We start from the raw sequence: 27,344 nt of genomic DNA, 5'->3' as shown, positions 1-27,344 counted from the left end.
CCCTGGAAACACAGAAAATATCTGAACTCACCACTTGTGGCTTGCTTTGGGTTCAGCAGGTTGAGGAAGCCCTGGGAGGAGGGCAGGAAGCCCACGAGAAGGATGAGACACCAGAAGTGTGGCATCTCCTGACCAAGCATCTGTGGAAAGACCCACATCAGCCCAAGCACCAGTTCCAGCACATGGGTACAGGCAGTTTGGGTACTGGTACAGCTCCCCATCCTTCACATGCACTGCCCTGGGGTGATGGGGGAGGTTCCTCCTGGACATACAGCTTCCAGAAACCACACCCCCCCCCAGATCCCAGGGGATCAGTCCAGGCCTGCAGCACCTTCTTCCCACCCAGAAAGGTTGAACCATTACTGGTTAGCAGAGAGTAGCTGGAGCCCAGTGCTGCACTGCTCCAGAACCATCCATGTCTGGGCTCCCACATTGCAGAGTTGGGTGGCTGATACTGCAGGGAAGTGAAAATGCCATTTTAAGAGAGGAAGAGGGATGGAGATGAGGGACGAGGACCTTGTATTGAGAGAGATAGATGGCTTCCCACCGCTCCAAAATGGTCCTGAAAGCAGAACTCTCAGAGGGGCACGGCCGGGTAAAAAATGATGAGCATCTCAGCAGTGTCCTTCTGCCCACTGTGAAGAGCACCCTGAGTTATTAAAGCCCAAAGCACAGCCAGAATCAGACTCACTTTCCTGTGGGCAGATTGTTTGTTTTTCTCATCTTGCTTCACTCAGGCAGTGAGAAGAGCCCGTTTTCCCTGTGTTTGATCTGCCCCGAGCCAAAGAACGCACCTTCAAGGACCTCCTGTTCCTGCCCAAACTCGGTTTCTCGGGGTGACAGTGCAGGCTGGAAAGTGTTTGTTTATGCACGGAAAGGTGTTTGCAAAGAAAGGAGAAGAGGCTCCTGCTGCAGTGCTGCCCTGGGTCCCAGCTCCAGGAGCACCTGCCTTCACAGCCTGTGCCCCAGATGGAAACCCCGCCTCGTCCCTCCTGAGGAAAAAAAGGTACGAGGTGCAGATTGCAGAGGTTCAGCACTGAGAAATAACATTATTTAGGTCAGACTGAACAACTCCTTTGTTTCTTCCAGATACTTTTAAAAAATCCCTCTATGACAGTTCTAGGCACAATTAAATTAGACTTTAATTCACTCGACTGTCTTTTACATTTTCCCTTTGATCAGCACGTAATGATGCACAGCTCCTGTAGCCACGATTATTGAACAGGAGAGAAGGAGAGAGGCTCGAGCAGCTCCTATTGAAAATCGTGTCAAATAAAATCAGTGGGATTTGTTGGAGGGGTTCTGCGAGACGTGCACAGCATTGCAAAAGGGTGCCAAAATGGATGTCAGGGCTCTTAGAAGAGCTCTTAGAGAGAATACGTGACCAAGCAGGCAGCTATCTCTGCGGTTATTAGCAATATCTGTCGGGGTGCTGCTCCTCGGTCACACACATTTCAGTGAGCTGAGCATCTTGCACGTGCAAAAGGCACGTCTGGCTTTGCAGATAAACACTTATTTTACACCAGCTGAGACGAGGTCTGGAAAGCTGAAAATTGCTCTGAATTCTGGTCACCGAGATCATGAAAAAACTCCCAGTCCTTTTCTGCCAGCTTAGTCATTATCACAAACTTAACAACAACAGGAATAAACGTGGAGTTTAACAAGGAAGATCTCTGCTAGCTTTAAATATTAATTTTCATAAATGATTAAATGCTGCTACAGAAATCAAAGGAAAACATCATTAAAATTCTTGCTTTTCAAGCCGAGTTACACTGAGCTGTGGGTTGCCTGATGGAGCTGGCACGGTGGCCACGGTCCTTCAGTGCCACTTACCTGGACCCTTTGATGTCACAGTGGAGCTGCCCATGGTCACAGCTGCTGGCAGTGGCTTTTATATACCCGACGTGAGGAATGAGGAAAGCCCAGGGAAGGATGGAGCAGGGACATTTCCTCTTTGCTGGCTGTGAAGTGTGACTTCCCTGAAATCACAGGGAAAGGAAACACAGGTCAAAATGTTTGCAATATTTGCCTTTACGGTTAACTTCATATTCCCTCGGTGCGAAATGGCTGCATGCATGGCCCCGCCAAGTCAGGCCCGTGACACTTCCTTCTCCAGCACTCATGAAACCCAAACCCTGCTGCGCTCTCCCATGACAGTGGTGAGAGCAGGGCACAGAGCCAGGACCTCTGCCAACTTCCACAGCTCACCTTGGAGCCCCCTGTTCAGGGGTACACAGCCCAAGGAGTCCCTCCTGAACCCAAGGGAAATATCCCAACCCCTGTGCATAGAGGGAAGGAGAAGATGCAGGACTCACGTTCAAGTTCACCTCAAGGAACTGGCCTGTTAGCAGGGGAAGGCTGAACACAGTGTACTGGATGCTGCCCAGCAAACCCAGGGGCACCAGTGCTGGGGACAGAGGAAGGGAGTGTCTGTGTTTCCCTGTTGGACTCAGCTGCAAATCCTCCCTTCATTGCCCGGCAGCTCCTTTTCTTCCAGAAGAGCCAGGGAGATGCTGGAGGTCCCTGCTCCTGGCATGGGGCAGATCTGGGGTCAGGGTGAAGCGAGGGGTTTGCTCTTTCCCCCCAAGGTGCAGTGGCAGAGCAAAGGGTGTCCCAGTCCTCCCGCAGTTGGAGCCGAGGTGACACGCGGTGCAGGGCAGTGACAAGACGTGGGACCCATCATGTCCTTACAGTTCACAAGTTCCAGCTGGTCACTGACAAGTCCCAGGGTGATGTCAACCACCAGGTAGAGCTGCAGGAGTCAGGATGGGCTGGTGAGAACCCGTGTTCAGAGCCAAAGAAGGACACGCAGCCCCGCCTGGCTCTGCAGGGAGCACCAGGCACATGGGATGGCAGCTCCAACGGGGACTCCACCAGCTCTGGGTGTGTCCCTGGGCATCTTGCCCTCCCTCAGAGAAGTGGAGTTGGGATTGGGGCCCAGGAGCCCATGGGGGATGGCTAGAAAGACCCTGTGGCTTTCAGAAGGGAGGAGAGACTCCATTAGTCTGCAACACGGTCCAGAGCACCGTTAGGAACTCCCAGCACTTGGGCAGACCTCGTGTTGAGAAGGAGGAAAAAGCTTCTCCCAAGCTGCTGGAGACATGGTATGTGTCCCCCACTAATCCCAAGCCACTGGGTGGGTGGATGCAGCAGCCCTGGAACACTGACTGTGCTCCTGCTCTGAGCACCAGCGATGCCATGGGGAGCTGCACTGCAGCTTTTCAAACTCATCACTCCTTCCCAGAATAGGTTTTTTTTCTGATTTACCAGATTAGGAAGAAGTCTGTTCAGGACGCTTGCCAATAAATTATCCACAATTGGGAGCAGGCTGTGGAAAAATAAAGGAGCACCATGAAAACAACCTGCTGCAAAGTAAATGGGTCTTGTTAAACAATTCCCTATGAATAGCGCCGAGCACAGACCTCCCGGAGCAAGGCAATTGCAGCAGCAAAGTGAATCGTTTCTGCTTGGATTTTGCATGAGATAACTGTAATTTGCATCCCAAAATAGCCAGTGGGAAATTTATTGCTGCCTTTTATCTACTAGTGCATAGTCTCCTTAAATGAGCAGAAACAACCTCAGCCCGAGTGGCTCCTACAATGTACACACCACGTGCTCACGTCTCAGGAGACCCCACACCATGTCAGTTAAAATGACCTGTGTACATGGCACATGGGACAGAACTGTCCCACAGGACTTCTGGGAGAGCACATCTGTTCTCTGTGGTTGTGTGAGGGGCACACAGAGACCATCACCACCAGCCCGTTGTTCAGCCCCGTGACATGGCCAGTGAGTGGCCGTCACCTGCAGGGATGGTGGGATGGAGATGTATAACAGGGAAATGCCTTCATGTGTTTGCCATTCTCAGGGTGGGGCTGGCAGAGCTTGTGGCAGCAGAGGAGGACACCACCATCACTCACCCGCTCAGGAGTCTGATTTTAATGCCACTGAGGAGCGTGTCACATCTCTCTGTCACCAGTTCGGGGTAGCCCATGCCATCCATGGTCAGCCTGACCCTTGCTGTGATGTTCACCTCCACAGTGATCTCAAGCAAACTCGAGAGGCTACACAGGGAGAAGGGAGTGACCTTCAGAGCAACAGCCTCTTCTCGAGGGACAGGAACAGTGTTCCCCCCTGAGACACCCTCCGGGAAGGTTCTTCCCCTGGTCCCAGCACATGGTTGGCACTGCCACCAGCAGCTCCACCCCCAGCCCGACCCACCTCTTGCCATTGAGGGCCACTCGGGTGTAGAGGTTGAGGTTGGCACCAATGCCAGGCAGGAGCCTCAGGGACACCCTGGGCAGCGTCTCCTCCACGATCCTCAGCCTGCAGGGACAGCGAGGGGGACACTGCGAGTGACAGCCCTGAGCCCGGCACAAACCAGCCCGGCTCCACTGCTCACACACAGCCACGCTGAGGAGGTGGGCGAGTCAGAGACCAGTTAGACCAGAAACGGCAAAAGATACCGAGTTTTCTCAGTTATTTCCCTGTTTTAGTTATTTTCCAGTTTTATCAGAAGCTTGGTTCTTTTGCTTTATCGTTTTTTTCTGCTTCTGCTGGGCTTCAAAGCAGAGTTAATCGTGTGGGCTGCAGACGGGAGTGTTGGCTCGGCAGCAGCCACCAGCGCGCAGCTCGTGCACCCTCTATGGGCAAACACCTCCGTGCTGCCGCCTCCCCTGCCCTTCCCTGGGCAGCTCAGGAGGCTCCCTTGCGGTGCAAACCTGCAGGATTCCCAGGCAGCTTTTATCTCGTTTTTCTCAAAGCATCAGCTCCAAACCAGACCTGAGCATCTACCGAAGCACCACCACTGCTCCCCCAAAACAGCACTGAGATGTTCCCCCTGAAAGGCACCCGGACGGTGCTGTCCTTACCTGGTGAGCCCCTGGATGGTGCTGAGCAAGCCACCTTCCCTGAGGATGCTGAGCAGGCTGCTGCCTCCCAGCAGCCCTGTTTCCCAGGAGCCCTGCTCTGCCAAGAAGGCCACCAGAGCCACTGAGGATCCCTGCTGTGCCGAGGAGACCTCCGTTGCCAAGTAGACCTCCTGGTCCCTGAGCTCTTCCAGCAACCCCCACAGGGCTGCCATCCCTGGGGAAATTGCCACCAGCTGCTGGCCAGCCTCTGGGAGGGTTTCTGGGACCCCCACCATAAGCACCTCCACCACTCCCTGCACCCAGCAAGCCACCACCAGCATCACCCCCTCCACCAATCAGGCCACCAGCCAGTCCTCCCAGCAGCCCTTCACCACCACCACCCAGCAGACCACCAGTAATACCACCAAGCAGACCATCACCACCACCAAGGACACCTCCTATGAGGCCACCCAGCAGGTCCCCACTTCCATCAGTGCTGGGATATCCATTTTGGAGTGGCACCTCTCCCAGGACACCTCGGAGGACTTGTTCTTGACCGAGGGAGCCTATAAGAGCTGGACACATCACTTGCCATCAGACCCTGCACAGAGCTTTCTCTTTTTAGGGGTCTGGCCAGTTGAAATTTTAATTACATGATTTTCACATAAGTTTCATACATTCCAATATAAGTAAAGATTTTTAAGCCAGGGAAAAGCATTGAGCAACAGGTTATTGGACACCCAGTATCAGGCAGCACTGTTACCCCAGAGTCCAGGGCTAAAGGGAAGGAAAAGGAGCCCAAGATTCTGTGGCTGTAACAGTGAGGCTGTGCTGATCTGAAAGAGTCATGCTGGGAAATCAGCTTATTCCAGAGAAATCCCTGTTGGCACTTGCACACCAGCTGGCACACACAGGTTACCGTATCAGGGGGAATTTTTTAATTTTCCAGCAAGCACATGAGGAGCCTTCAGAAAAGTGCCAGGAGATTTTTCTCTCCTTTAGTGCTTGAAGAACCTCGAGGAGTGGTTCCTGAGGATTGCCCCACCCACCCTGCAGCTGCCAGCTCCTTCCCAGCAGACAGTACTTCCACAGCCTCCAAAAAGTCCCTGTGCTGGGACACCTCCCTGGCCACTCCAGGCTATAAGGGCCCTTTTGTCCAGGTGCCCTCAACACTTAATACCTTTGTGAGATCAAATGTGCTTTTTTGGGCAACCTAGTGCATCTTACACAACCAGGGGATAGTATGCCTCTAAACAAAGGAGGTGTGAGCTCAGGTTACCCATGCCTGGTTCCGGACAGAGCCTTGCACAACAAGCACCATCCCACCACGTGGGATCTGCTGCCAGCAAGCTGCTGGCCAGGAACTGCTCCCTGCAGCGGCTGGAACAAGGGCTCCAAAGGAGTGGGAGATGTCAGCAGGAGCTTTGCTATATCTGTGCCAGTGCTGCATGGCAAGCCCCTCTCTGCCCTCCATCAGTCAGGCACAAATGGGCTGCAGCAGGGCACCAACCACCACCAAACCCAGTGGCCCTGTGAGTGGCTGTTTCACACCTGGTGTCACAGGCTGAGCTTCAGAAATGCTCTCTGAATGTACCAGTTTCTTGAATGTAGGTGCAGCCTCCTCACTTTGCTGTGCCACCCCTCCGTGGGCCATGTGGCAGAGGGACACAGCGCAAACGGGTGCTGGCAGCCAGAACTCGTATAAATAAATATCCAGAAAGGGAAATACTGAGGCAATGAGAGATTTTTATTGAAAGAGCAATACAAGAGTAATCTTTCTGCCTAAGGAATAGCTGTGGATGTTAAAAGGGGCCCTAGAAACACCCTAACATCCACCAGCAGAGCAGCTTTCCCACCCCGATACCAGCCAGAGGCAATCGCCGGCCTTGCTCAGGCCACAGCCACAGCACAGGGCAGTGCTTCAGGGAAAGGAAGAGGGAGAGAGTGGAGCAAGGCTTGGGGTGCACAGTGTGCTGCCTCAGAAAGGGAGCAGCATCGAGGCTCCTCTCGAGCAGTATCCTTCAAGAGTGGTCTGGCCAGGAAGCTCGTCCGCCTGGAAGAGGCAGCACAAAAACTACTCAGTTTTCTCATTCAGACTTTTACCTGTGTTTTCCTATATCCCCAGGTGAGGTTTTTCTGTGGGTCCACACCAGCAGAGGGACCTCCTGGACGCTGGGAGCAGCCCATGGGAAATGGGGTTGGCTGGAGTAGTGTGGGGCTGTGGGATCTGCAGGTCCCAAACCCTGGGTGGGCACATCCCCACTCCCCGGGACACGGCGTGGTGGGAAATGCAATCCTTACATCAGTGATGGTGACTTCAGCGTTCCTGAGGTTGGTGTTGAGGACGTTGGGCAGAGGGACCGACACATGGAAGGCGTCTGCAAAAATAGGTGAAAGCATCTTGTCACAGGGAGGAAACCCTGAACACAGGCAGCAAGGGGAGGGGTAGAGCCCCAAATCTGTCTGAGTCTGAGATAAGAGGGGACCCCACCCCACCATACCATTAACACCAGGTACATATGTAGCCATGAGGATCTGCTTCAGCCATTCCGTGAGCGAGGGGACCTGCAGGGAAGAAGGTGTGTCAGCAGCAGAAGAGAGCAATGGTTAATGAGGTTAGGGTTATCAATTGAGTTCTACTCAGTTTGCTATGGAACACAGATGCTGGGAAGCTTCCTTCAGTGAAACCCCTCCAGGACTGAGGTGGGATCTGCAGGGACATGCTTTTGGGGTTATTTCTTCTTGGTTATTCCTCTCCCCTTCCCAGCACCCCCACTGTGCTGCCACAAAGTGAGGAGAGATGCAAGTGTCATCGCTGTAGGGCACGGGGGATTGGCAGGGCAGAGAGTAATTGGCCTCTACCAGAGGAAGAAGAAAGGTGAAGACTGAAGAAGAATAGGCTTTTGGGTTTTCCTCTCATACACAGACTCCCTGGCCATTGCATCAATCCCTGCAGCACCTCAATCCAGTGCAAGCACTTACGGCGGACGGGTTGAGTGATGGGGGGGACCGTGTCACCTTGATGCTACAAAAGATAAAAACAAGGCAGAGTTGGGGTGCATCAGCTGCAGCCTCCTCCTCCAGACCCTTTCTTGGTCTGGAATTTGTCTCACCCTCATAAAGATACAGGATTTTGAAAATAGAGCCTTTTTTACAACTGTCTCATGACTTCAGCCATGCACTTGGTCTGAGTTTGGGGCTGGGAGGCAGCAGGAAGGCTCTGGCAGCCTAACGTGGCATCTCTACCATGTCTACATCACAGTCCCCCATCACTGCCACCAGCCCCATTTGTTGGTCCCCAGGCAGAGCCCTGCCACCTGCAGAGCTTGTCTCTACCTGTCAAGAGCCAGGGAGGTTTGCAGTTTGCCGTCAGAGACCGATGGGGTGATGTTCAGAACAATGTCCTGAAAATGGAACAATGAAAGAAATGAGGTTATTCCCCTGCACAGCTCCCAAGACTGAAAAGTGTATTTGTAAATTACTCATTCTAAGAAAAAACACTTGTCTGTGCCTAGAAGCCACATTTTTGTGACGGATGGCATCATGTATCTCTCTCCCCAGGGTTCACCTTCCTGTCTTTATATTGAGTTGTTCCTGAAACATTTTACTTACACTTTGTGCTTGGTTACGAGCGTATTTAAAGGACTGAGCACCACCGTTTTGACGATGCAGTAAATTCAAAAGTACAAATACTGCAGAGCCAAGGGCAGGACAAGCCAAGGAGATGCCAGCGGGCAGCCAGCCTCAGCCATTGCCCTGTTCTGGGGATCTCATCCCCCCAGAGCTCACTCACCGTGTCGACGGAGAAGAGGAGCCCCTGGGAGGTCTGCAGGGCAGGAACATGGATGTCAACGGAGGCTTTGAGGGTGACGGTGGCTCTTCCATCCCTCACGGCCACCACTGGCTCATCTCTCACCCGGACACGCAGCTCCAGTGGCAGAGAGCCAGGGAGGGACCGGGCAAGCTGCAGGGGCAGAGAAGGTCAGGGCAAGGGGGTATTTGCATGGCTGGGGTGGGTGGAGGGGTTGGAATCAATGCACACGGAGGAGGTGGCTGACCTGGGGGATGAACGGGAAAAGGGCAGACACGGACAGCGAGGTGCTCTCGGGAACCTGTGGGAACAGCACCAGTGACATCGTTGGCCGGGAGGGTTTGTGCCAAGCCCACACTGGGCACAGCTGAACCCCACAAACACAAACAGGCAGCAGCGAGCACATTTGGGTCACCCAAGAGCAACGAGGACACTGACCTGGCCTTGGAGAGGGGATTGGCTGCTCATCAACGAGTTGGTGATGCTGAGGTTGAGGGCTCCCTGCCCCTGGACCTGCTCCAGCAGGGTGCTGAGGGTGTCCTGGGAGAGGCTGAGCTGTGGTGGGCGGCCAGTGGCCAGCAGCAGGGTGGCGGCGAGTGGCAGTTGCTGAGTGGGGGCCACTGTGCCACCCTTGGCATTCCCGGAGAGGAGCTGTATGGGACAGAGTGGACGGGGATGTTGGTGGTGCTCAGAGGGTTGCACTGGGCACCCTGCCCACCTATGGACCTTGAGGAGAGGCTCACACAGGGTTTGTTGGCACTTTAATGAACACAGGGCTGCTCCAGGCTGCTCTGGCACAGACAAGGCTGCATCTGCTACCCCTTCCCCATTAAAATGCTGCCATTTCTCCCAACTGGAAAAACACACTGCTGATATTTTGGGCCTGATTACGGTCCCTATCAATTTCCAGACTTTGACAAACCACTTATAAATAGAACACGCCTGTGAGCAGTGACTGCTGCTCCTGCATGAAATTAAACTTTTCTAATTAACAACTATGAGAGTGCTACAATTATGTTTAACTAATAGCTAAGTAGCATGAAGCCGTTCTGGCTCATGCCACCATCAAGGATTAACAGGTAAAAAAAATCAGGTAGAGACACAGCAGTGGCATAAGCAGGGATGTGGCTGGGGCAGACTCATCAGACCCTTCCAAAGAACATGTGCCTGAAGGCAGCTGGAATCCAAGGAGCCTTTGACAAACAGCCATCACGTTCCAGTGAACCACCCAAACTCACCACATCAGAGGTTTTGGGACCAGGGAATACGGTGGCACTTACATTCAGATCCAGCTGGATGGAGTCACCACTGAGGATGGAGAAGGGGGGCAGATCCCCCAGAGCCCCAAGTGGGAGCATCTCTGTGGATACAGGGAAGAAAACTCTTCAGTTGCAATGGCAGGGGGTGCTCCCAAATCCCATGGTCCCAAGAGTTATTGGAACCAATGGCAGTTCTTGCTCACTGAGTTCCCAGCTGGAAAAGCTGCTAGAAAACTCTATTTAGTAGCAAAAAAATGTTGTTTTAGAAGCAACAGTTCCTGCAGTGGGTTTCTGCAGGAAGAGCTGGCTGCTGCTGCAGGGGTAGGGAATCTTAATGCTGGGCTTGACCTGAGTTGTGTTTTTAGAAAATTGCTAAAATATGTGTATTTACCCAGTGTAAAAAAACAAGCCATGGGCAGAGGGAAAGGAGGTGCCAGCACTTACGGTTCCTGGAGCCAAGCAAAGAGTTCACCACGTTGAGCTTGGCATTGATGATGTTGCAGCCCTGGGGAGGAAGAGGGAAGTGAGAGGGTCCTGTTGCAGCAGTGGGTGACATGGCACCAACAGTGACAGCAGGCTCTGCTGGGCTGCACACGTGGGCAGAGCCACTGTGGGCAGTGCTGGGTGGGACATCCTGTCACACAGAGCTCAGCATCGGGTGGGTGAGTGGCCCCTCTGGCCCAGCGTGGGTCTCACCTGGGTTGGTGGCTGCTAAGCCAGCACCTGCCTCAGAAATCTGTTTGCCAGCAGAGCCTGGCACAGATGATGGTGCTGGTGTCTTTCAGCAGGGAGGACAGGCTGACCGCCCCAGCTGAGCCCACAGCTGTGCAAACAGCCACATCCATGGGGCAGCCTGGCCCACTGCCTGCCCTGCCTGCACTGCCCACGCTGCCTGTGCTGCCTGTTCTGCCTGCCCACCCAGCACTGTGCTGGTGGCTGGTGTGAAGATGGCTGTGCAGACTCACCAGATCACTCAGGACATCACTAAGGAGGCGTTTCAAAGGCTCATCCAGAATTGGCACTCTGGGACTGGTAGCAAGAAAATAGGAATTAACAACTGACTTAGGTTAGTACTGGAAAGTAGAAGTGTTTCACACAAGAGAAACATGAGGGCTCACTTGAATTGTACATATTCAGAGTCAAAATATTACCAAACCCGAGCCCTCTGAATTCCACCCAGGGCTAGGTTCCCAGCACCCCAAAATGGTTTTTTCTTAGCCAAAATTTTAAAAAAAGGATGGCAGTTTCCCTCCAAGCCTTTCAGCCGGGTAGTTCACCCTCCAAGGTGTCAGACAGGAAAGCGCTGCCATCGATGGCACCGAGGTGTCCCACTGCCACAGGAGCCACGGGCAGCCCACTCACAGAGGTGTTACCTCACACCTGATTCCTACCTCACATGGGTGTCTATGTCAACAGTCTTGCAGTTCATGTTGCTCTGGTGAGCCGTCCACGTGTCCTGGACCAGCATGGTCACATCCACCTCCACCTGCTCGCAGAGCGGCTGGCCCGGCACACTGCCCGGGGGGAGCACAGCATGCAGGTCAGGAAATTTGCTGACCATCTATTTTCCAAAGAGATGATGACCGACCCCCCCCGAGCCATACCCCAGATGGACATGCCCTACCTGCTCTCTACCAGCAGCTGGGTGTTGAAGTCCACCTGGTGGCCAAAGCCTGGCAGGGAGTGCAGACTTATTTTGGGGAGGGTGTTGTTCACAATTCTCAGCCTGGATGGTTGAAATGAGGAAAAGGCAATGAAGAGCACATTTGTGCAGTGGGTGCCCTGTCCCCTCAGCCCCCAGCACTGTGGCCAATTTTAGACCCATGCTCTTGGGGTCCTCTCCACCCTGGGTCATCAGGGATCCCCAGCAGCCAGGAGCAGCATGTAGCCCATACAAGGCACCCTGGCATGGCAGGCACAGGCAGAAACTCCCAACAGATGAACCTCCACTTATAAACCTGCCCCATGAGGGGAAAGAGGGGGCCCTGTGTGTGCAGACAGCAGGCTCCAGACTAGAGCCTCCTTTCCCAAGGATGGCCCAGACACACTGGGCTGCTCAGGGCCACTCATCTCCCACTCTCACTCACCCCATGAGTTCTTCACCATTTCTCCCAAGAAGGCTGCCAACGAGACCATTTTTGCCGAGGAGACCATTTTTGCCAATGAGAAGCTCGAGGACAGTATCAAGGAGAGTATCAACAAGACCGTCTTTGCCAAGGAGACCATCAACGACACCATCTTCACCAAGGATACCACCAAGGACACCATCCCTGTCAAGGAGACCCCCAAGCAGACCATCTCCACCAAGGAGACCACCTAGGAGACCATCTTCACCAAGGAGACCACCTCCACCAAGGAGACCACCAAGGAGACCATCTCCACCAAGGAGACCACCAACAGCACCATCTCCACCAAGGAGACCCCCAAGGAGACCGTCCCCACCAAGGAGACCCCCAACAGCTCCATCTTGGCCAAGGAGACCTCCAACAACTCCTTCTTTTCCAAGGAGACTGCCTACGGCACCACCTTTTCCAAGGAGACTGCCAACAGCACTGTCTTTGCCAAGGAGACCTCTAACAACTCCTTCTTTTCCAAGGAGACTGCCTACGGCACCACCTTTTCCAAGGAGACCACCAAGCAGATTGCCACCAAGGAGACCACCTTGAGGTTTCTGGGGAACACCTCTGGCTGATGAACCTTTAAAACCTGAAAAATAGGGTGGGAGGTCACTGTGAGCTATGTGGACTCAGCACACAAGTTGTGCCAGCCTGGCTGTTCCTTCCCCTCCACTGTCCTTCTTCATGTAAATGACGTGGTGGCACCAACCACTGTGAAGTATCTGAAGAAACATCTGCAAAGTGCTTTATAAATGCAAATTACCAGCATTGCCACTACTGCTGAGTGGATCTGGACCAGCTTCTGATTTTCTGAGCATGATCAAGAGACAAAAAGAGACAAAGAAAGGATAAATCCTGTCTCTTACATACACTTACCATCTGTATCTCCTCTGGCAACCAAGGGTATGAGTCCAAATCCTTGTGAAGGGGCCAGCAGACTGCTGAGGAGGACAACAGTCCAGAATGCCAACATCTTCGGTCCTGATAACTGTGGGGAGTGATTGCCATCAGTGCAGGGCTGGGAGAGTGAGCACCAGCCCATGGCGGGAGGAAAGAGGAGGAGGAAAGATTGTAAAAAGCAGAAAATAATTTTTAAAGTTTCAGTGTCATTGAAATGTTTCTGTGTGACCTAAAACTTGAAGTAGCTTTTTCTTCTTTTTTTTTTTCAAAGAACCAAAAAGAACTTCATTGCCCCAAATCTATTTAAATGTAAATAGCTCATCAGAAAGGGATCAAAACAAGTGTGAGAGGTCTAATTCCCCTTAGCTAGAAATCTATTTCAGATAATAGAGTTATACCAAAGATAATTTAAGTGATAATTGTTTATGAAAACCCTGAAATACCCTTTCTTCTGCAAGGACTGCAAATCCAGTGAACACTCACATCTGTTCTTGAGAGACTCACAGTGAAAGGCGCTGCACATTTTACTTGCTGGAGCATAATTCAAGCAGGTAGGAGGCAAGAATAACAATTTTTGCTAAAAAGCAACACTCTCAAAGGAACATTGAGGGTTTGCAGGAGCAAGGAGCACACTCTTTGAGGAGTAAGTTTGCTCTTACCTGACCAAGCTCTGGAGGACGAGGTTCTCTCCAGCCTATGTCCCTGCCTTCTGAGGATGACCTGCATCAAGGATTGTCATATATAGAGCTTCACAACAGGAAAAGGGCAAGTGATATCATTTAGGACATACAGAATAATTGGTGGGGAGCAAAACAAACAATATTTGGTTTCTGGTGACTTCCACTGCAAATATTTCCATGGAGATGTTAGGAGTTAGGTAAATCATTGAGCAATGATCTGTAGGCACAGACTCAGTCAGTTCTGGGTGCCTGGTTTGGTACATCATCCTTTCAGCCTGTCAAGGTGTGGACATGGCTGAGATGTCACGCCCTGATAAAATATCTTCTTTTTTTTTTTTAATAAAATTGAGATTTTGACTAAAAAACGGTGTCAAAACACTGGCCACTTCTTCTTGTTAAGTACTTCTGCAGGTTTTGGGGCTGCAGTACTGAGCATTAAGCCCACGAGTGGGGATGTGCCACATATTATGGGTGATAAATGAAGGACCAGGCAGCACCTTTCTCAATGTAAAGACAAGTAGAGATAGTAACACAGACAGGTGTTTGCTGTCCAGGCCAGCAGGACATGCCCAGCACTCCCATTAAACTTGCCTCCAGCCTGTCACTGAACCCAACATTTATTAAAACCAACAGCCCCTGTCCAGGGACTGGAATGGCTCATGATCCCTTTGATAACTGAAGAAAAGGGGTTATTGAATCGGGAAGGAATAGTGACACCATGACAAGGTGCATTGATCAGGTGTCATGGCCTAGCAGACACCCTGAGCTGACAGACTCTTCGGAGACTGGAAAATGCTGCCCTGTTCTAACTGGCATGGCATTGCTTCCAGGTCCATCACTTCTTCTCAGGGCACTACAGAGGACTGGAGCTGGGATGTTTTCATGGGTTGAGAGGCTGATGACATTGCCCACAAAGCCAGGGAACTCCCAGGCCAGAGCTGGCTGATCTGGGGTCTTTCTGAAGTCCTGGAAGGATTGTTGACCCCTGTGTGGGCGCACCAAGAGAGGCACCTCCCTACCACACCACCCCTTGCAACTGATGTCCTGCAGCTGCCCAGGGTCTTCTGCCTCCTCCCCACAGCTCTCTTCAGTCCCCTGCCCTGATTGCTGCCCAGGATACACAGAGCCACTGCACCAGAGCAGCAGCTCTTTGGGGCAAGTAAAAGAAACTTTCCCCTGGGGACCCAAGACCAAATGTGGTCTCCCTGTGTGGGGCACATTCCGACCTGCACAGCAAAAGCTGTGTGTGCTGGAGGGACAACGCACTGGCCAAAGGGGACAGAGGTGAACTGTTCACTCCCCAGTGCCCTCACTGACGACAGGGGTGGATGGGAATGGCTGCTCCCAGCTCCAATGAAAACAATCCAGAAAAACGCGTGCTCAGAGTTAATACTTTCTGCAAACTTGGAAATAAATATTTCCAGCAGATTAGCCAGCTTTCGTCACACATTATTACCAGCTTTAAAAAAATACCTTAAATAAAAATACCTTGGCTGCTTAAAGGCCAAGGAAGGGGTGGCAAAGGTGTCAAAACACTGAAGGAGTTGTCACTCTCCTTGCAACCTGATCAGCCAGGAGCACAAAGCCCCATGACATGGCAAGATCATGACATCTGATAAGATGGAAGAGAGCATTAATGAGGTGGTATTATGTTATCATCCATCATGAATCACTTTATGCTCTGGGCAACCACTGTCCGAAACCTGAATTATCATAAAGACAGCCTTGATACTGGTCAGTGCACAGGGAAGGGGCAGGGTGGCATCACCGGGAATAGCTCCTGTGCAGTGACCTTTCAGGCACAACAGTAACTTGGCCTCTCCCCAGCAGCTGCTGAATGAAGAGGTCTCTGACCACTCACTATTTTGGAGAACCCGAGGTGGATTCCAACAAAGACAATGACATGCTGATGTCCAGGTCTCGCTAAAGTGACTTTCAAAGCCCCAAGGACACAAAGCCAAATCACTGAGTGAGGACAGAAACATGGAGTAAACCAGAACGGATTTGGTCAAAGGGAGAAGAATAGGAGTGATGTGAACAGACAGGTTCACATCAGTTCTCCCTGCTTGGATCACCTGCAATGGAGAGGTCAGGCAAACAGTAAGGGGCACGTAACCCCCAGAAGCATCCAAAACCTTGACATTAGCAGGAGGTCAGCAAGCTCTGACCAGGACAGGCTGAGTGAAATGTCTTAGCCATGGCTAGAAAATGAGATGGATCTGCTGTGCTCTCCCATTGATGGCATCGTTCCAACATGGTCTCTCTGCCCTAGGAAACAGCCTCTGTGGGGATCTGTGAGCCAGCACAAGCTGGGTTTGCCCTGTCATCCCTCTGGGACCACTGAGGTACATCCCTGATGCTGCAGGATCAGGGCTGCTGGGTCTGTGTAGGGCTCCAGGGGACAGCACTGGATAAGGCTGCACCTCCAGTAAGTGCTGCAGGGCACCAAATACCAGTTACGTGATAGTGGAGTTGTTCCATGAAAAATTAACTAGGTACCCGCCAAGATTCTCAGCCTTAATTTCCCTAGGAGGGCTGTGTACAGATATTTGGATTCATTTTTTGTTCTTCTCAAGGGAGTTGAGACTCAATCTGTTCAACTGTCTCTTGGCTAATGCAAGAACAATTAGGGAAATCTCTCTAAAATATGCACTGGGCGCTGCCCATGTTTGCAGCAACATGAAGAGAGGCACCATAAACTCCAGTTTTCATGGGGAGCTGGTTTTACAGCTCCTTCCTCACTTCTGAGGACTCCCAAGGAGAATGATTCCTTACACATGGTGCAGAACAAATCCCCGTGGGTCTGGCAGCGCACAGAGAGAGCAGACAGGATTCTCAGAGCCTGCCTACCCAGAGGGTTTTTGTCAGGGCAATTTCTTAAAAATACAATTTCTTAAAAATTTCCAAAGGCATCCTCAATTCCACACCGGCTCCCTATCACTAGGAAAAGGTGTTCAAATCCTGTCAGCTCGATGAAAGCAGGATCGAAGCTGTTTATTGACTTACTAATGACAAGGAATTATCCAGCAGTCAGTGAGCTATAGGCTCGGGATCAATATCTGCGAAGCAGCTGATAAACCCTGACACCAGCCCGAATCTAACTCATTCTGTGAGTCCTGGCTTGTTCTGAGGTCCTTAATCCCCACACACAACTGCAGACACACTCCCCACCCCTCACAGCACATGCACCCTGCAGAGCAGGGGGTCCCCTTCTTGTGCCTCCCTCCTCCAGGAGGTCAGGACATTGCATCCTGATGATGCAAATGTGGTTTGTTTAGAGATCAGTTCTTTCAGGACACGTGGCCTCTGCCCAGCCATGCCCAGCTGGTTCTGACAGTGCACGAGGACAGCCTCACCAAGGAGTGACGGGGTCTTTTTGTTTCAACTTGTGGATTCAAACTATTGAAAAGCCAAGGAAAGAGGAAGAAGCACCCTGGGAAGCCCAGCACGCTGCTGCTCCCTCACCCACCCATCCCCACCGGGTCCTGGCCACAGCGTGGGTCACAGCCACACGTCCCCATCCCTCAGGTCTCTGCGACAGGCACGTCCAGCACCAGCACGTTCTGTGGATTTAACAACAAAAAAGCACCTGGGTGGGATTTAACAGGTGCTTCTGTGCTCAGGTGTGATGGACTAATGGCACAAAGCCCAGGGGTGACCCAGGGGACAGCAAAGCCACCACAGTGGTGTCCCTACCTCGCCCCTGCTGATATTTGCCTGCTGGTAGGTGTGTGAGTGCTATAGAAATCCACCTGCAGACTGAAAGATCCAGCAGTGCTGTTACCTGCCCCTTAGGAATTGTCAGTCCTGGCACACCAGTGATGTGTCCTTTGGGACGTACCTGCTGGGGAGGTTGGCTCTAATGCTGATGAGGGTGATGTGGCAGTTCCTGGGGCTGAACCAGGGGGTGTCTGTGGTGTCCTGCCCCAGCCCTCTGGCCATCAGGTTTGCAGCCAGAGCAATTTCCATGTCTCCTCCTATAAAGTTGCTCAGAGAAAAGCTTGGTCAGCACAGGACAAACCCAGGGAGTGAACAAGTCCCCCAGCCCTGCTGGCACCAGCTTTCACTCACCTTTTCCCGGTCCTGGTCATTTGGACTAAGACAGCCATGAAGAGCCCTGAGCCTGGGGAGAGCACCACTGAGATCACCGGGGGACAGAAACCTTTCACCTCCAGCCTGTGGGAAAAACAGAGGAGAAGAGCTGGGAAAAGGGAGCTGTCAGAGCCTTATGCCTGGGCTTAGATGCTTACAGCAAAGTGACATCTCACTGATATTATCACCTCTTCTCTTCCCCTTCTTGTTTAAACTTTCCGTTTAAAACTACTTTTAAATTTCAAAACAAGTTTCTTCCCAGCAAAAAGGCCACAAAGTTCAGTTTGGAAAAAAAAAACAGAAAAAAGATGTTACGGCATTCAAAGAGTCTCCATGCCCCCACCCAGCATGGATCTGGGGGTTGGAGGGCCAGATCTGATCCTCCAGAAATTCTGGGGTTCCCTCAGGACATCGTGGACAAAAGTTGGGCACCCCAGCTTTGAGAGCCAACCCCCAGTGCTGCAGAGACATGACATCCACCCCAGACGGTGCTGAGGCAGGATCCGACGAGCTTTGTTGCCTTTAAGTTATAGTTTCTCCGTGTGTTTGTAGACACAACCATGCAGAAAATCACCAGCTTTAATATCCCTCTTGTTAGTGGGGAGTGATTCGTGGCTGCCTCCAGGCTGACACTTCCCAACCTCCTACTTTTATTTGCTCGTCCCCGGTTCCGGTGCGAGGCTGCGGCTCATCACTCACCCCGAGATGCCTTTGATGGGTTTGACGTTGGGCTTTTTTTTTTTTTTTGCAGCTTCCTCTGCCATTTTCTGCAGAACATCACTCCCATTCAGAGTAGCAGAGACTGCTGGAGAGTTTGGACAATACAGGGAATACAGCACAAGCCCCCCAGGGAGGAGCCTGTGCCAGAGGGTGAGGGGTTGTGGTGCTCCCACCGCACTGTATAAAATATCACTTTTAACAGATTCCCACCCCAACACAGCCAGGACCCAGCAGGACTCCTTGGGCGTTGTGAATTACGATTGCAGCCATCTCTGCCATCCTTGGGTGGTGATGGGAGCTTGGCAGGTTCATTTTAGATGTGAAGCATGGGGCATGGACAGGTGGAATCACGTCCACACATGGACACTAATGTGTCTGAGTGCTTACCGTGGTCAGTCATTCCAAGGTCAATCCTGATAACAGCTCCTAGGCCAGCAGCTCCTCCTGACCACGCCAGCCACCTACCAAGGAACAGAATGAACCAAAGCCTTGACACCTTCTGATCTGGACTGGCTGCTCACAGAACTCCAGAGACAGCAGAGCCTTATGGGAGAGTGTGGGCTTCAATGGACAGAGAGAGACAATGAGCTGGACACAGTTCCCAAATGGCACATCAGCAGCTAAACACTGCACTGGAGGAAAGCTCTGCTCTGGCTGGCCATGCTGCTGCTGTCACTGAGGCTGCCCCTGAGGTTAGTGGTCACCACTGTGCCCTCACCTGACCCTTCCTGGGTATCCCACCCAGCAGGACCTGGCTCTGAGAGCTCCCTCCCATATGGTACTGCAGCACCAAGTAATTTATTTCCTCTATTCACTTCTGTATAAAGCGTGTGGTGATGTTTAATCCGTCATTACCTCCCTCCCAGTGCCGTGCTTGGTGGCCCACTGCTAAGCCCAGACAGGGAGATTTACATCTTATCTAGCAGGAGTGTAAGATTTATGGATAACTCCCAACAAGGAGCACATCATGCCAGAAAGACACTTTTGTGCTAGTAACTTGATCAGTCATTATGCTGTGAGTTGACACCTAATTAAGCCTCCACAGGCATCATCAGGTCCAGAACAGCTCTTCAGGAGGAGAAAATCCACCTCTAAGCACCATGGTGGCAGCTTATCCCCAACCCTTGCACTGCTGGAAGTGATAATAATGCTCCCCAGAAAATCCCCAGTCTCAGGGAGAGCTGCTGATACCACTTGTGCTGGAACAAGGAGTCACAGGGGCAAATTCCCAAGTGCTGCTCTAAAACACAGCAAAGACTCATTTCTCAGAGAGTTTTTTAGGCTGTGTCTAAGTCCCTACCAAAGTCAGATCCTGTGAAACACCTTCCATGGCCCCAAGGGATTCATCTGGGGGTTACAACCTTCTCAATGGATTTACTTTTCTGAACACATTTCTTGCCTCTCAGTGGGCTGTGCAGATCAGCGTAGAACTGTAAATCCTGCTCTCCCTTGGCAGGCTGCTCTGTCTCCATATTTTCTCTTGACACTGCTCTCTGGATGCCTTCAATGGAAATGCACAATGTGGCTGGAATTCTGCTTTTCTTGGCATTTTTCTGTCATGCTGAGCAGAAAGGTAACGCAGTGCTGGGGAGAGCCAAGGGCTCTGAATGTGTCAAGATGCACCTGGAACAAGTACCCAGTACCTCAAGTCACCAGTGCACAAAGGACAATGGTTGCTGCCCAGGCAGCAGGTGTTTCAACAAGCACTGAACACCTCACCCTCTCTGCCAAGAGAGTCAGACTAAAATGGGCAGCTCAACCCTCTCTGGAAGACTGGTCGTGCCTCAAAGTTGAGATCACAAATATCAGGGAGGCATGGGAGGTCACAACACAGAGCACAAAGGAGAGCTGGTGAGACCATGGAGGATGTGTATACATGGTGTTTGCAGGTGGTCCATGCTCTATCCTCCAGGCCCAAAGGAAGCCGGGAGAGCACAATGGACTCAACACAGGAAGGAGAGGAACTCTGATTCCTTTCCATGAATGCTTTCAGTGCTCGTAGGGATATTATTGAAGAGAGTGGATGTCACCCATCCTTTTTAATACCAGTCATAATAAATATTGCCAGTGGCTTTTGGTTAGTAATGGGTTAAAGAGATGAAGGAATTATTGCACATGGGCCATTCCATATTTCTATCTGCTCTAAAACTTGCTGAACCCAACAGAAACACTCCCATTACCTTCAACAGACTTACCCAGGCCTGATGGAAATGGAGGACATCCTTGATGAATTGTTAAGACCTCCTTCAGCACAACACATGCAGGTCTCATCCCTTCTGGTCTGATACCTTCCACTATCCCAGGTTGCTCCAAGCCCCACTCCTGGCCTTGAACACTTCCAGGGATGGGGCAGCCACAGCTTCTCTGGGTAACCTGTGCCAGAGGCTCACCACCCTCACAGGGAAGAACTTCTTCCTAATCTCCGATCTAACCCTACCCTCTGTCAGTGTGAAGCCATTCTCCCTCGACCTGTCACTCCACATCCTTGTCCAAAGTCCCCCTCCAACTCCCTTGGAACCCCTTTAGGAAGGGGCTCTAAGGTCTCCCCAGAGCCTTCTCTTCTCCAGGCTGGACAATCCCAACTCTCTCAGCCTGTCTCCATAGCAGAGGTGGACATGGAGTTGGCTGTCATTGTGGTGTTCAGGAGAAAGCACAGCTGCAGAGCAAAGACACCCACATTTGCTTTCTAACAATGTTTGATTTCTTGGCACCCTTCACCCAGAGGCCTTTCTTTGTGCTCCTCAGGAACACCACAGTGAAGACAAGCTGCCCCAGCACCTGCTGTTCAATACTTCACCTCGCCAGGTCAACAGCCAGTGTAATCAAGTCTGTGAGGAAACAATTAAAATGGTACAGCAATCAAAGCGTCCCCACAGTGTCCGTGTTCCCAACCCTCTTTGCCAATTCCTGCTCCATCAGCCTGGATTGGAAGGATATATAAAGCAGTAGAATTCCTCAGTGGGGCCACGGCAAGACACGGACTGAGTCAGAAGAATGGGAAGACTGGCCAGGAGAGGTAAAGATGCGTTTGCAAACTGAATAGCTTGATACAGGCATGGCACCTACTTACTTTTGTGTGTCTCCATAAGGGTCAGCACTCACCAGAAGTCCACTTTCTTCAAAGACTGAGATAAATATGTATGTTTTCTGCAGGTTAAACTTTCTGAATTTCTTGTTTTCTTAATATTATAAGAGCGTTACAGACATTATAAACGATTCCCAAATGTATTTCAGAGACAGATAACACTTTCACCTTTTCATTTGACTTCAGCCTCCTCCATAACTTCCATTCCTTCCTCTATTAATTTTAGCTCCTGTTTATTTGGTGGTTTTATACCAGTTGTGGCTGTTCTGTGCTCTTCAGCAGGTGTGATATCGCTGCAGGCACCGCTCTTGCTTACAGGCACAGGGTTTCTTCAAGGCTGAGCATCTGTCAGTGCTTTTAAAGCAGAACACAAGAGCTCTGGGTTGTTATTGCACCAAAGCTGACAAGCTCCACACCACAAGCCCCATCCAGGAATGGATCTGTGGCTCTGTACCTCAGTGGCCAGCCCAGGGCCACGCTGCTCTCTGTGGGTGCCCTCCTCCTCCTCCTCCTCCTTCTCCTCCAGGTGCTGGCATGGCAGTGCTCCGCACCCTGAGCATCCTCCTGAGCCTCCTGGTCCCAGCTCACACCATCAAGTCACCCGACTGTGGTGGCATCCTCACCCCCTCAGGACTGAAATACCGTAAGTTCAGACCCACATCTCCCACACCAGCAGTGGGGAGGGGAGGCAGTGGCATCTTCAGTGATGAAACACCAAACTCCAGCACCAGAATCTTGTGGCACTACTCAGCTCACCTGCATCACCCCCTGCCTACTGCTAACAGCAGGGTGTTAGTAAGGGATGGAAGTGTGTCACCTGGGTGGGTTTCAGTCCTTCCATCAGGACACAAGCTCCAGAGGGTTTCATGAAACATCTGTCCTATTCCACAGTTGCTGAAGTTTCAAAGCCACACGCAGAGTCGGTCCTCAGGCAGGACCTTATGGCCCCACCAAACCCAGACCCGTCTCCCACCTCCCCAAGCAGGTGAGTTGCCCTCTCTTGCCCAGGCTTTGCTGCCATACCCCTGGTTTATGCCAGCGTTTGAGTATTGTCACAAAAGGCATTTTGCCAGAGAGGGCAAAATTCCTCCTGGAGACCAAGAGATTTAGAAATGGTCTCCTGGCTCCTCCATTGGGGTGCAAGGGTAGTAGACCTCATGCTGGCCTAGGAGCATGGATTTACCTGTGCAGAATCTCACGGACTTCTGGTGCTTCTCAGGGACTGCACATCAATCTGTGCTGGTCTTCCCATACCTTCATTTCTGCTCCAGCAGGAACCAAATTAACTCCGTCAAAGTTGACGAGTTTTCCCTGACGCTCGTCCCCGACACCGGGATGCGGCTGAGCATCGATGTGGACCTCGGCATCACATCTGCCCCGTGAGTGCTGGGACTGCACAGGCTGGAACCAGCCTGAGCTCCTGGCTGGAGCAACAAGGATCCAGCATCTGCAGGAGCAAGGGTCGCCTGGGGCGAGCACGGCCAGGAGCACCCCCTGGCTCCAGCCTCCTCCTCTCCTCCCTGGCACAGCTCGACCACCAAGGAGATGCAACTGTCCATCCTGGCAGACCTCCATGTGGAGATGAACCCCGAAGGGAACCTGGAGCTGGTGACCTCTGCCTGCAAACCCACCCTGGAGGAGCTGCAGAGCACCGAGGAGATGGACAGGTCGGCCCCATGGTTTTCCTCCTTGGGGGATCTGGGTAGTGGGGGAAAGAAGAAACAGAGGTACAAGCATTCTAGTTGGGAAGGTGATCAGGATACAGTCTGTTCATCGAAAGCTAACAAAGGCCTACACAAAAGTTTTATCTTCATGGGAGGAATTTTGCTCTGCTTTTTTGGGGGGTTTCCCATTTGGAGAGAGTTTCAGTCTCTCATAAGGGAGCAGCACTTTCAGAATTGTGCAGCAGGAATGCTTTTAGTTCAAGTCCAGTGGCAGTTCTGAATTGTAATCACAGCTTAACAGATGATAGAAAATAATGGTAATTGTCTCTGGATGCCTTTTGGGTCAGATAAAATACACTTACCCCCCCCTTGGCTGGGCTGGTTCTTGCCTAACTTCTGCTCTGTTGTTTTTACCCAGCACATCCTCAGGATCAGATGTGGACAAGCAGATCAATGTTGAAAAGGTAAAATAAGGTTTGTAAAGGCACGAGACAACGTTGTACAGTTCTGTAAGAATTAGAGCACTTTAAGTCTACCTGGTGCTTTTCCAGCTCTGCCCCACAATTCCATGCTCACTGGACACTGCCATTGTCCCCTGGTTCCTGGCTGCATTCCAGGACACCCAGTGCCAGCAGACTCCAATGTTCATCTATCACCTCTCTTTTTGTTCTTATTCCATAGATTTGCCTGGAAGTCTCCAAACTGCTGCTTTTCCCAAATGAACGTCTGATGTCTCTGGCAGGTGAGCACTTGGCTTTCAGTTCTGTTATGGACTGAGGGCTTCAGGGATCATTTTGGAGCAGGCTGTGAGGTGGGACGGGCTCCTACCCTGCAGCAGCAGTGACTCTGCTGCCATCATCTCCCAAGGGACCTGATCCCTCTGCCCGGCTCTTTCCCTGTATGCTTCCCAGAGCCAATCCCCTGCCACTGCTGTGCTTCTCTTCCTGAGCATCCCTCTGCTCCATTTGCAGCTCCTTTCCCCATCACACCAAGCTGCCAGGTCCAGTATGTGCCCCTGGCTGCCCCCATGTACTCTGAGCAGGGAATCATCATCTCCTTGCAAGTAAGTCCTCGCTTTCCAGCTCCCAAAGCTGCTTCCCTTCCAGTGCTACAACGCCCTGAGACACCTCAAACTCATTTTGTCCTTGCCTGTGTCCCTGCAGACAACTTTCCAGGTGTCAGGGACAGCGATCCCCCTGCCAGTCAGCCCTGTGCCCTTCAGCATGCCTGAGCCAGCAAGCTCCAGCCCTTCCCACCTCACCCTGGCTTTCTCTGAGCACTTCTACACCAGCCTCTTCTTTGCCCTGGAAATGTCTGGGGCCTTCAACACAACCATCCTGGTGAGTGGAGCAAGCAAGAAAGGAAGCAGTAGGAGATATGCACTTGAAGGGACAGCCCTCCCCTGGGAACAGCTTGGAGGAGACACGTGCCTTGCACAGAAATTAATTAGAGTGTGTCTGAGCGCCCACAGGAGTCACCCTCACTCTCCCAAAAATATTATTGGTCTAATGGAGTTTGCCACGAAAGATAACATGTACACTGCTCCTGGCATGAGAAGAGCTCCATGCATGGCCACACTGGACACGACCCCCGGAGCAGCAGCCACATTAATCTGACCATGAGCTGTGCTTTGTCTTTCAGAGCCCACTGACCACTGCCACCCTGGCGGGGAAGATCAGTCAGGTGTGTTGCTGTCACTGTCACCCCGAGGCACAGCCCCAGCTTGGACAGTGACCCCCAGCTGCCCACCCACCACCCTGGGGGTGCAGGGGTGCCTCCATGCCCAGAAACAACCCCGTTCCTTTGTCAGATGGGCTCCCTCTTCCAAGAGGACCTACCAGTGGTGCTGCAAGTTGCAACCCGGAGTTCGCCTCGCGTGGTGCTGGAGGAAGGCAAAGCAATCCTGAAGCTCTTCCTGACTGCCCAGATCGGAGCAGTATCATCAGTTTTCCAGAGCTTCCTGAGTGTGAATGTGGTGAGTGTGCCCTGCAAGCACACTGAGCTCGGGGAGCGGGCCCTGCAAGCCTACCCATGCTGCCCACGGGCACTGCCCTTTGCTCTGAGCCCTGGTCTGACTGCAGCCACACAGGGGCTGATTCAGCCTTTTCCCATCACGGTGCTCCCAGGTCTCCAGCAGCATTTGCCCATGTGGGATCACGCAGGGAGCACGTTGCGGGTGGCAACACACAGATGAGTTCATCACACCCCACTATTCAAAGCCAAAATGGGGCTGTTTCCTCACTGATCCTGCCCTCTGTTCTCTCCACAGGACGTGTCTGCAAGGCTCCACCTCAGCGTCACAGACACAAGGATGATAATCTCTGCAGCAGCGATAGAGTAATGAACCCAGCTGTGCTCTGGGTGCCTGAAGGGGACACGTCCCAGCCACAGCAGGGAAAGGAGAGGCAAAGGGGTCCTGGGAAGTTCTTAGCTTTTAGAGTCTGGGCATTGCAGAGGTAGCTCCTTCCTCAGGGAAACAGTGAGACTCCAGAAACATGGTTAGGGAGAAAAGTGGGAATTGCACCTTCCACCCCCTGCATTGTTCCCAATTGAGCCCAGCCAAGGGATTGGGGAAACAGGGAAGTCACTGCTTATTACAGCTCAGCACCAGCAGCTCCTGTGCTGCTCTTTGTTTTCCAGGGATATTGAGCTCAGCCTGGCTGCCTCTGACGTGGGTCCTGTGCTGGTAGGTGCTCCTGGTCACAGCCCTTCCAGCCATCCTGGGCAGTGGGTGCCAGCCGGGAAATACTGAAATACTGACTTTGAGTCCTCGTTGCACCTGGTGAAAGGGAGAGTTGGGTCCTTGTGGGATGGGGAGAGGTGCACTGAGCATCAGGACCCTCTCTCATGGGTCTCTGCCTCCTGCTTTAGTCCCACACCATGAGCTGACCCTGGCTTTCCCCCACAGGCTGCCTTGCTGGAGGAGTTATTCTTGCCCACAATCCGTGAGGAGGTGCCAGCCCAGATTAACGGTGAGGACATGGGAGCTCTGCAGGTGCTGCCTCATGGGATGCTCAACACAGACCCAGGCAGCACCCAGCTGGCAACTGTCCCTCTTTCTTTTCCTAGAGGTCCTGAGAGGAGGTGTTTTCCTGCCCCACATCGCCAGTTTCACCTACACCGATGTCAATGTCACAATTCACAGGGTAAGAAACAAAACCTTTAAACTGCTCCCTGCTGTGTTTGATTTAAAGGGAGCATGGGAGCAATGCTAACCTCCCAACTTTGGAATAAATCAGGCTGCTCCTCCAGCTCTGGTAACCTGCAAAACCAAGTTTTGTTGCTTTAAATAGGCCCAGCCCCTCTTTAGCCCCAGGGACACAGGCCCTGGCTGTATCAGAGGGGCTGTGGGTAGTGGTGAGCCCTGTGAGGGCTGATGGAACCACACAGGCACCATGCTCAGCCCTCCTTCCTCCCCTGCTCAGGACTATGTCTTGATCCCCTGCAACCTCCAGCTAGAGGCGAGGACTGGTGAGGCAACCACCCTGGGCTGAAGTCTGGCATCTGGAGTAAAACAGTGGCAAAAGCATTCTGTCGACTCTCACATCACACTCCGTGGTTTGTCACTGCTTGAAATGTTGAAAATCTTCTTTCTTGCCCTACTAAAACATCATGGTGTCATATTCTGGATAATAACAACGTTCCACTAGCACCTTTCTCTTCCAGCCCTACCCCTGGCACTTCCGTTGCACAGAAGATGGATTGTAATAATGTTCCGTGCTTTAATTAAACATTTCTCTTTAACTCTGCATTTTCTAGTGTGCCTGTTGACATTTTTCCCCCTCAGCAATTTGTACCTATAAACAGATGAATTTTGCCTTGCTAAGAACTGGTACCAATACAGATGTCCAGACATTTAATTAAGGGAGCATGAAGATTCCACTCATTTACAAGGATGCAAAGCAGCCTCCTGCCTTCTCAGCTGCAGGACAACATGGCCCCTACAACGAGAGATCTTTCATCTGCTTTTCTTCCATGTCTCGTGTTACTATGGGAACACTACGGCTGTTGGGTTTCCTGGGTCAGAAAGAAGAAGAGGGGGAGGAAATCAGTCTGCAGAATGGTTTCTAATTTTAGACATGAAGGCAGTTATATTTTCAATTCTTCGCTGCTGAGAAAGCTCATCACAGAGAAAGTGCTGAATGAGAGGTGACTGCAGGCATCAG

General features: G+C 51.9%; 2 protein-coding genes across 2 annotated transcripts; one reads left to right on the top strand and one right to left on the bottom strand.

Annotated features, from left to right (window-relative positions):
* Positions 1-1,517: 1,517 nt before the first annotated feature.
* Positions 1,518-13,022, bottom strand: LOC112841119. Its single transcript, XM_029960411.1, has 12 exons — positions 12,914-13,022; positions 12,801-12,847; positions 12,529-12,626; positions 12,255-12,460; positions 4,994-5,305; positions 4,872-4,935; positions 4,222-4,326; positions 3,921-4,064; positions 3,268-3,328; positions 2,692-2,752; positions 2,316-2,407; positions 1,518-1,628 (listed from the first exon to the last, which is right to left on the bottom strand). The coding sequence occupies exons 1-12, from the start codon at positions 13,008-13,010 to the stop codon at positions 1,518-1,520; spliced, it is 1,398 nt and encodes a 465-aa protein (XP_029816271.1). The 5' UTR covers positions 13,011-13,022.
* Positions 13,023-21,423: 8,401 nt separating this feature from the next.
* Positions 21,424-26,672, top strand: LOC103754277 (protein TENP). The gene is made up of 16 exons (XM_018073777.2): positions 21,424-21,445; positions 22,041-22,157; positions 22,406-22,499; positions 22,786-22,893; positions 23,044-23,181; positions 23,597-23,642; positions 23,860-23,920; positions 24,150-24,241; positions 24,342-24,518; positions 24,820-24,861; positions 24,989-25,153; positions 25,448-25,515; positions 25,819-25,864; positions 26,087-26,150; positions 26,248-26,324; positions 26,604-26,672. Exons 1-16 carry the CDS (start codon positions 21,424-21,426, stop codon positions 26,670-26,672), a joined length of 1,386 nt encoding a protein of 461 aa, XP_017929266.1.
* Positions 26,673-27,344: the final 672 nt, after the last annotated feature.

Source organism: Manacus vitellinus, unplaced genomic scaffold (genome assembly GCF_001715985.3).
Source record: "Manacus vitellinus isolate BGI_N305 unplaced genomic scaffold, ASM171598v3 scaffold_26_pilon, whole genome shotgun sequence".
NCBI classification, from domain to species: Eukaryota; Metazoa; Chordata; class Aves; order Passeriformes; family Pipridae; genus Manacus; species Manacus vitellinus.
Note: the sequence above shows the minus strand (reverse complement) of the source record. Positions and strands in the feature narration are given on the sequence as shown.

Excerpts from the sequence above, each read along its gene's own strand:
- LOC112841119 (XM_029960411.1), bottom strand. The coding sequence starts at position 13,010 with ATGTTGGCATTCTGGACTGTTGTCCTCCTCAGCAGTCTGCTGGCCCCT. Across the intron at positions 4,327-4,871 it reads ACCATCCAGGGGCTCACCAG|GCTGAGGATCGTGGAGGAGA; the intron begins GTAAGGACAGCA and ends CTGTCCCTGCAG. Across the intron at positions 3,329-3,920 it reads AAAATCAGACTCCTGAGCGG|CCTGCTCCCAATTGTGGATA; the intron begins GTGAGTGATGGT and ends ATTTTTCCACAG.
- LOC103754277 (XM_018073777.2), top strand. The coding sequence starts at position 21,424 with ATGGGAAGACTGGCCAGGAGAG. Across the intron at positions 23,643-23,859 it reads AGCAGATCAATGTTGAAAAG|ATTTGCCTGGAAGTCTCCAA; the intron begins GTAAAATAAGGT and ends CTTATTCCATAG. Across the intron at positions 24,862-24,988 it reads TGGCGGGGAAGATCAGTCAG|ATGGGCTCCCTCTTCCAAGA; the intron begins GTGTGTTGCTGT and ends TTCCTTTGTCAG.